Below are 9,585 nucleotides of genomic sequence, written 5' to 3'. Positions count from 1 at the left end.
GGTATCCACAACGTGCAGCCCCATACAAATAACATCACACCTTCCCCGGGTATCCACAACGTGCAGCCCCATACAAATAACATCACGCCTTCCCCGGGTATCCACAACGTGCAGCCCCATACAAATAACATCGTGCCTTCCCCGGGTATCCACAACGTGCAGCCCCATACAAATAACATCGCACCTTCCCTGGGTATCCACAACGTGCAGCCCCACACAAAACATCGCGCCTTCCCCGGGTATCCACAACGTGCAGCCCCATACAAATAACATCGTGCCTTCCCCGGGTATCCACAACGTGCAGCCCCATACAAATAACATCGTGCCTTCCCCGGGTATCCACAACGTGCAGCCCCATACAAATAACATCACGCCTTCCCCGGGTATCCACAACGTGCAGCCCCATACAAATAACATCGTGCCTTCCCCGGGTATCCACAACGTGCAGCCCCATACAAATAACATCGCACCTTCCCTGGGTATCCACAACGTGCAGCCCCATACAAATAACATCACATCTTCCCTCGGTATGCACAACATGCAGCCCCTCCATCCTGCGGCTCCTCTATCTGCCGCACACTTGCTCGGTGCCGCACACTTGCTCGGTGCCGCACACTTGCTCGGTGCCGCACACTTTCACTCACTGACTGCAGCTTCCGTGCTGTTTCCTGGTGTGCCCTGTGGGAGGCTCCGCCCCTTCCGGTGACGTCACTGGTCTCAGCAGTCGCGCCCCCGTCGGTCGCTGTCCTCTACGTTCCGCTTCTGCCGCCGTCCGGTCTCCGTAGTGGATTTCCGAGCGCCCTCTTAGGACTCCCGAGGTGTGTGCGCCCTCAGCCAGGCATGCTGGGACATGTAGTACTAGTTGTATACCAGTCATGCTGTGGAATCCCAATAACATCCGGTTCCCATAATTTTCTGGTGAAAAAATGGATCTTCTGATATTTGAGGTTTTTTAGTTTATCAGTAATGGAGCCGTGTGTGCTGATGTGGCCTCGGCAGTTTTATTGTCACTCGGTCCAGTCACTGCTGGCGTGGGCCGCTGTGTGCGGGCGGTATATGGGGGGTGTTCTGCTGCGGGCCGTATATATGGGGGTGTTCTGCTGCGGGCGGTATATGGGGGTGTTCTGCTGCGGGCCGTATATGGGGGGTGTTCTGCTGCGGGCGGTATATGGGGGTGTTCTGCTGCGGGCGGTATATGGGGGTGTTCTGCTGCGGGCCGTATATTGGGGGTGTTCTGCTGCGGGCTGTATATGGGGGTGTTCTTCTGCTGGCTGTATATTGGGGGGTGTTCTGCGGGCCGTATATTGGGGGGTGTTCTGCTGCGGGCCGTGTATGGGGGGTGTTCTGCTGCGGGCCGTATATTGGGGGGTGTTCTGCTGCGGGCCGTGTATGGGGGGTGTTCTGCTGCGGGCCGTATATTGGGGGGTGTTCTTCTGCGGGCCGTGTATGGGGGGTGTTTTGCTGTTGGCTGTATATGGGGGGTGTTCTGCTGCGGGCGGTATATGGGGGTGTTCTGCTGCGGGCCGTATATGGGGGGTGTTCTGCTGCGGGCCGTATCTGGGGGTGTTCTGCTGGCTGTATATTGGGGGGTGTTCTGCTGCGGGCGGTATATGGGGGTGTTCTGCTGCGGGCCGTATCTGGGGGTGTTCTGCTGCGGGCCGTATCTGGGGGTGTTCTGCTGCGGGCTGTATGTAGGGGGTGTTCTGCTGCGGGCCGTATATGGGGGGGTGTTCTGCTGCGGGCTGTATGTGGGGGGTGTTCTGCTGCGGGCCGTATATGGGGGGTGTTCTGCTGCGGGCTGTATATTGGGGGGTGTTCTGCTGCGGGCTGTATGTGGGGGGTGTTCTGCTGCGGGCTGTATATGGGGGGTGTTCTGCTGCGGGCTGTATATGGGGGGTGATCACTCTGGAAAATCACTTAAGACTCTTTCTCTTCACCTCTATTGTGAATCCCCTTTACACCTTCAGTCTTTTGAGCATTTATTTTATTTCACAGTTTCGGTATTACATTAGACAGTGCGTGATGGAATCTGCTCTAAACCAGAAGGCAGCAAAGAACGCATTGGAAATAAACACTTGAAAACTCCTAAGAAGGAGCGTTATTTGTAATAGACACACCTTCACTTTTGACAACTAAAAATTTTTTAAAAATCCCTGTGCACATAGTCTAAGGGGGAGATTCTGTGCATCGGTGGATTTGGCAGCACCGCCTGAGGTCTCCCCATACCCCCCTGCATCCAACGTGTGATTACATGTCGGGAAGCCACAAAAGGAACAAACCACTGTTTAAAATATGTTTATATTAGCAATAGTTTTTATCACTTCAGCTGAATGATTTACATCTGTTAGCAAGGCTGAGTACATGTGGGGGTTCCCTAGCAACCAGGCAACCCCCACATGTACTTAGCCTGGCTAACAGATGTAAATCATTCAGCTGAAGTGATAAAAACTAAATCTCCGAGCACTAACAAATACACGGAGGACACACGAGCGTGCTCGGGAAATCTCGAGCAACGAGTATATTCGCTCATCAATAATTAGCCACAAATGTTATAAAACAAATATTGCAGTGCTCACGACTAGTCTTCCAATCCACCGCACATGATGATACAGGATGTAATTCAGGATCAGTAATGTATGTACACAGTGACTGCACCAGCAGAATAGTGAGTGCAGCTCTGGGGTATAATACAGGATGTAACTCAGGATCAGTAATGTAATGTATGTACACAGTGACTGCACCAGCAGAATAGTGAGTGCAGCTCTAGAGTATAATACAGGATGTAACTCAGGATAAGTAATGTAATGTATGTACACAGTGACTGCACCAGCAGAATAGTGAGTGCAGCTCTGGGGTACAATACAGGATGTAACTCAGGATCAGTAATGTAATGTATGTACACAGTGACTGCACCAGCAGAATAGTGAGTGCAGCTCTGGAGTATAATACAGGATGTAACTCAGGATCAGTAATGTAATGTATGTACACAGTGACTGCACCAGCAGAATAGTGAGTGCAGCTCTGGGGTATAATACAGGAGGTAACTCAGGATAAGTAATGTAATGTATGTACACAGTGACTGCACCAGCAGAATAGTGAGTGCAGCTCTGGGGTACAATACAGGATGTAACTCAGGATCAGTAATGTAATGTATGTACACAGTGACTGCACCAGCAGAATAGTGAGTGCAGCTCTGGGGTATTATACAGGATGTAACTCGGGATCAGTAATGTAATGTATGTGCACAGTGACTGCAGCAGCAGAATAGTGAGTGCAGCTCTGGAGTATAATACAGGATGTAACTCAGGATCAGTAATGTAATGTATGTACACAGTGACTGCACCAGCAGAATAGTGAGTGCAGCTCTGGAGTATAATACAGGATGTAACTCAGGATCAGTAATGTAATGTATGTACACAGTGACTGCACCAGCAGAATAGTGAGTGCAGCTCTGGGGTATTATACAGGATGTAACTCAGGATCAGTAATGTAATGTATGTGCACAGTGACTGCAGCAGCAGAATAGTGAGTGCAGCTCTGGAGTATAATACAGGAGGTAACTCAGGATCAGTAATGTAATGTATGTACACAGTGACTGCAGCAGCAGAATAGTGAGTGCAGCTCTGGAGTATAATACAGGATGTAACTCAGGATCAGTAATGTAATGTATGTACACAGTGACTGCACCAGTAGAATAGTGAGTGCAGCTCTGGAGTATAATACAGGATGTAACTCAGGATCACTAATGTATGTACACAGTGACTGCACCAGCAGAATAGTGAGTGCAGCTCTGGAGTATAATACAGGATGTAACTCAGGACCACTACGCCTCCTGCAGCTGTGATATTCATATTCCCTGTTGGGGCACTCTTGTATTGAACATCAGATAACCCCTTCTGCTTCTTTTGTCTTCTAGCTGATTTGTAGATGAAGTGATGTTGACATCCTGCTGAAGTTGAGGAACATTGTTTTTACTTGTGGGATATTCTGTATACAGGTGCTTCTCACTAGATTAGAATATCATTGAAAAGTTGATTTATTTCAGTTGTTCAATGCAAAAAGTGAAAATCATATATTACAGTGCCTTGCAAAAGTATTCGGTGCATTTATACGGAGACTTGATTACACACAGGTGGATCATATTTATCATCATTAGGCATTTAGGACAACACTGGATCATTCAGAGATCCACCATGAACTTCTGGAGTGAGTTTGCTGCACTGAAAGTAAAGGGGCCGAATAATATTGCACGCCCCACTTTTCAGTTTTTGAATTCCTACAAAAATTTTAAATAACCAATAAATTTCGTTCAACTTCACAATTGTGTTCCACTTGTTGTTGATTCTTCACCAAACATTTACATTTGGTATCTTTGTTTAAAGCATGATAAGTGGGGAAAAGGTTGAAAAGTTCCAGGGAGCCGAATACTTTCGCAAGGCACTGTATATAGAGTCACTACACACAGAGTGATCTATTTCAAGTGTTTATTTTTGTTAATGTTGATGATTATGGCTTACTGCCAATGAAAACCCAAGTGTCATTATCTCAGTAACACTTCCTAAGCATTTATAAAGGTCCCTTAGTCTGTTTCAGTAGCTCCACAATCATGGGGAAGACTGCAGAGTTGACAGATGTCCAGAAGGCATCACTGACACACTCCACAAGGAGGGTAAGCCACAAAAGGTCATTGATAAAGAAGCCAGCTGTTCACAGAGTGCTGTATCCAAGCATATTAATGGAAAGTTGAGTGGAAGGAAAAAGTGTGGTAGAAAAAGGTGCACAAGCAACCGGAATAACTGCAGCCTTGAAAGGATTGTTAAGAAAAGGCTATTCAATTATTTTGGGGAAGATTCACAAGGAGTGGACTGCTGCTGGAGTCATTGCTTCAAGAGCCTCCACACACAGACGTATCCAGGACATGGGCTACAAGTGTCGCATTCCTTGTGTCAGGCCACTCATAACCAATAGACAACGCCAGAAGCGTCTTACCTGGGCCAAGGAGGAAAAGAACTGGACTGTTACTCAGTGGTCCAAGGTGTTGTTTTCAGATGAAAGTAAATCTTTAATTTCATTTGGAAATCAAGGTCCCAGAGTCTGGAGGAAGAGTAGAGAGGCCACAATCCAAGCTGCTTGAGGTCTAGTGTGAAGTTTCCACAATCAGTGATGGTTTGGGGAGCCATGTCATCTGCTGGTGTAGGTCCACTGGGTTCTATCAAGACCAAAGTCAGCGCAGCCGTCTACCAGGAAATTTTAGAGCACTTTATGCTTCCCTCTAATTTACTGAGATAATGACTTTTGGGTTTTCATTGGCTGTAAGCCAGAATCATCAACATTAACAGAAATAAACACGTGAACTAGATCACTCTGTAATGACTTTATATAATGAGTTTAACTTTTTGTATTGAAGAACTGAAATAAATCAACTTTTTGATGATATTCTAATTATGTGAGAAGCATTTGTAATTACATCATTCAAGACCCTCCAGAGGTTTTTTTTGTGACACATCAGAGCTATGGCGCTGGTCTTGTATATTGGTGCAGTAGTGCTGATCACCGCTGGCTGCTCCATTAGTAAATCGTATGGTTGCTGTGTGCTCCGAGCTTTCTGCACATTTCCCCCCTTGTCTTGATCAGTTCATTGTGATACACCAAAACAAGTCTGTGTATCAGTGAGGGCAGTCTATTGTATAGTGGCAGCTTATTTATCTATCACTGCCTGCACAATACTTTAAGGAGCAACATGTGGGTGCGGTAATTAAAGAGCCCACCTCAGATTCTGCTGTATACTATGTGTATGTAGTTACTGTTGGTATTTTGCCATTTTATTGCAGATGCCTCTTGGAGTGAAGCCGACATGCAGCATGTGCAAGACCACCTCCTCCTCCATGTGGAAGAAAGGAAGCCAGGGGGAGATTCTGTGCAACAGCTGCACCGGCAAAGGAGGCACCGGGGGCGGCAATCACACCGGAGGTGCCCCGACCAGCAGCACCGGGACAAGTTTTGCCAGTACTTCAACTGCTCAGCAAAGCAACGGAGGAGGCAGTAAACAGGCAAGAGATGGCGACAGCTGCATGAAGGAGCAGCCCCCAAAATTATTAGTGTTTATTTTTTCCATTCCAAAATTGAAGTTAAAAAAACATATATATATATATATATATATATATATATATATATATTATTATTATTATTATTATTATTATTATTATATATTTTTTTTATTTTTGGCATCACTGTAATCATAATGACCTGGAGAATCCTGTTGCCAGGTTGCTTTTAACGTACAATAAATGCTATAAATAAAAATTAAAAAAAAATAAATAAAAACACAAAATAATGACAGCATTGCTGGTTTTGTTTTTTTTCCTGCTTTTTCACCACATTTTTTTCAGTACAATATGTTACATTGAATCTTGCCGTATTAGAACTATAACCTTGAACCTGAAAAACCTCGTTAATGAGATTTGTGGCTTATTTGGGCTGGAGCTGTGACCTGTTTGTCGTCTTATGTCCCTCCTGTATTCTCCCTTAGTCCAAACAGGAGATCCACAGACGATCGGCCAGACTGAGGAACACGAAGTACAAGTCCGCTCCTGCCGTAGAAAAGAAGGTCTCAACCAAGGGAAAAGGCAGGCGACATATATTTAAGCTAAAAAACGTAAGTCCATGACATACGGAACCTTCCCGGTTATATGGAAGCGGAACTCAATGTACAAGGATTTGTCTTTGTGAGAATTCTATCATTTCTGTCTATTAAGAATGTCTGCAGCGATGGTATCAGGGCAGCTCCATCAGTGTATCATAAAATTAATCCGTCCAGAAGTATTTTGATAAAAAAACCTTTAGGCTAAAGACTTTCTTAAACTGAGCGTTAATCGTAGGTGATACGTTTGTGTCTCACTGTCATTCATGTATTTGATTATTTGAATTTTCATGGAATCCTGGAACAGAATTAAAATATTATTTCCATTTATAGTTTTAATCTTGTTTTCTTTTTTTTGTAGCCTATTAAAGCTCCAGAATCTGTATCCACAATAGTGACTTCTGACTCCATCTTCCACAAGGTACGTCATTCTGTAGAGGAAACGTTAATCTGATATGTGCCGATATCTTTTTTTTTTTTTTTTTAATGTACATTACATGAGCTTCAGCTACTGGACACCTTATAGTTAGAATAAAATCTGCTTCCTCCAAACAATGCTGTAGATAAGCCCTAAAAAGCGGTGGGCGTAACTCGAATCGGCCAAACCTGGTGACAGATTCCTTTTAAGATTGATTACTGCTATAAGTTCTTTAAGGGGCTGTCCACTTCTGAATTGACCCAAGGTGCATAAAAAAAACATGCTATACTTACTACCCACACTGCCGGTGCTCTTTCAATTTCAGTGCCATGTCCCTCATCGGTAACCTGCCATAAACAATGTCATATGACTGCTGCAGCCGATCAGCGGCTGCTGATCAGCTGCAGCTTTCAGTTTTTTTCTGAACGGAATACATTGTTGATATCAGATTGCAGATGGGACACGGCGCTGAGATTGGTGGACCAGCGCTGGTTTGGGAGATAAGTATAGCAGTTCTTTAATGTTATGATGCTCCTCGGGGGTCTTCAGGGGGGTATTCCATTAGTGCACATCACCCTTTTAATCCTTTATACAGTTGCTCTGTTTATGACTTGACCTTGTGTTTATGTGAAGTCATGTCGGTAAAGTACAGAAGGGATCACACTAGTTGCTTTACAGGAGACTGCCTCTCCACGTCACACAGCCTTGTTTCCGGGTTTATTCCAACAATAAGTTCAGTATTGGGGAAACCATTAAGATTTCATCTATTACATGACCTCTCTTTGCTCCTTTTTCCCAGGGTCTGTATTATCAGATAGGTGACGTGGTTGCGGTCGTGGATGATGATGACGGTAAAACATATTATGCGCAAATCAGGGGCTTTGTTCAGGATCAGTACTGTGAGAAGAGCGCGGCCCTGTCGTGGCTGATCCCTACAGGCTGTAGCCCTAAAGATGGCTTTGATCCAGCGACCTACATCATAGGTAACAGAATTATTTATTTGCCATAAAATATTGCAACCTTCATCAGACTGATCAACGGACATAATGGTGGGATAGAGACGATAATCTCTAGTCAGTGATTAATCGATTTTGTTTCTCTTTTTTTTTTTTTCATTATAAGGTCCGGATGAAGATCTTCCTCGGAAAATGGACTGTTTGGACTTTGTGTGTCATGCCCCATCTGAATACTTCAAGCCCCGATCATCGCCATTCCCCACGTTACCCACCCGGCCTGAGAGAGGATATATCTGGACTCACGTCGGTCCCACCCCGGCAATCAATATCAAGGATGTTGTCGGCAATCACTTATAATCATGTCTGGACTTTGCGGATGAAGAAGATTCTGTGATCCTGATACGCGCAGGGTCAGTCGTGTAAAATAGGAAGGATTCGGCTTCTCTGGAGGAGTCTTAAGCCATAATCCATCCACAATATGGCTGCAGAAGCCTATCGGATGCAGGGATGGACCCGGTATTGCGGCAGCGGTATATAACCTCTGTCCTGCGACGGCTCGGTAGTAAAGTGACGGCGGTGTAATAAAGAGAAGCTTTAGAATTAACTCGTAGTGACAAACAAACAAGGAATTGGGACAATTAAATGTAAGGGAAGCACAAATCCTCCTTGTGAAATCAGTACAGCGGATCGGTAGGTTTTTTTTTTTTCTTTTATCATGATGTCATTTTTTTCATGACCCGACACTGGATACGAGCTGCAGCAAGTTGTCTGGCACATTTGCTTTTTAATTTTGGAGTTGCTCCATAGGACATCTATTAAATGCATGTTAATGGAAGTCTGCAACCGATGGGCCTGTAAATAATATTCGTGTAACTATTGGCGCCGCATATTTCTGCAGAGGCAATAAGATGCAGATTGCTTTAGAAGTTTCTCCTGTGTAAACTGCTGACAAGTAGTGCTCTTTTGTTTATCAAAGAGGTTCTTCAGCAACTGCAATATGCACGACACTATACCATGCCTTACATCATACCCGCCTCGGCTGTCGCATAGGCTCGCGATGCAGAAGCACTCGTTCAGATGAGTGTGCTATATGGACGTGTGCGCCACAGACCGCACAATCTTCCTATTGACAGTTTCTTCTACTGCTGCTTGGCCAGCCACTAAACCATCATCGCAGAGTGATGGGTGGACTGACGTGCTGTTTTAAGACCTTGGGTGGTCCACATTCATTTTCAAATACAATCCATGCTTACAAGTATATAGGTAGCTTAGAGCTGGGCCTGTTGAGGTGCAGAAACTAGATTTTTGGATCCTCGGTTGATACTAAAAAAAAAAAAATCAACCTGGTAAGTTACAAGCTGCTTTCAGTTCCGGCAGGGCTAGCGCATGCTAAACTGACCAAAGCGGTTTACACATCAACTTAAGGACCATAATCCCCAGACTGACTGCTGGACTTCTGTTCCAAAGAGCCCCATGAGGCTGTTGGTCCGGGGATTGCAGTCCGTGAACCGCAGACGTGAATGCAGCCTCATATTGTGCTAAGATTAGTGATGAGCGAACATCCTCGGATA

General features: G+C 45.0%; 1 protein-coding gene across 1 annotated transcript; it reads left to right on the top strand.

The window, feature by feature from the left end:
• The first annotated feature begins 608 nt into the window (after window positions 1-608).
• On the top strand, window positions 609-8,849 carry GATAD1 (GATA zinc finger domain containing 1). The gene is made up of 6 exons (XM_077268203.1): window positions 609-818; window positions 5,832-6,050; window positions 6,530-6,655; window positions 7,002-7,061; window positions 7,858-8,041; window positions 8,181-8,849. Exons 2-6 carry the CDS (start codon window positions 5,832-5,834, stop codon window positions 8,369-8,371), a joined length of 780 nt encoding a protein of 259 aa, XP_077124318.1. The 5' UTR covers window positions 609-818; the 3' UTR covers window positions 8,372-8,849.
• The last annotated feature ends 736 nt before the right edge of the window (window positions 8,850-9,585 follow it).

This window comes from Ranitomeya variabilis, chromosome 6 (genome assembly GCF_051348905.1).
Source record: "Ranitomeya variabilis isolate aRanVar5 chromosome 6, aRanVar5.hap1, whole genome shotgun sequence".
Classification (NCBI taxonomy): Eukaryota; Metazoa; Chordata; class Amphibia; order Anura; family Dendrobatidae; genus Ranitomeya; species Ranitomeya variabilis.
This window is presented reverse-complemented; position numbering and strand designations above follow the sequence as displayed.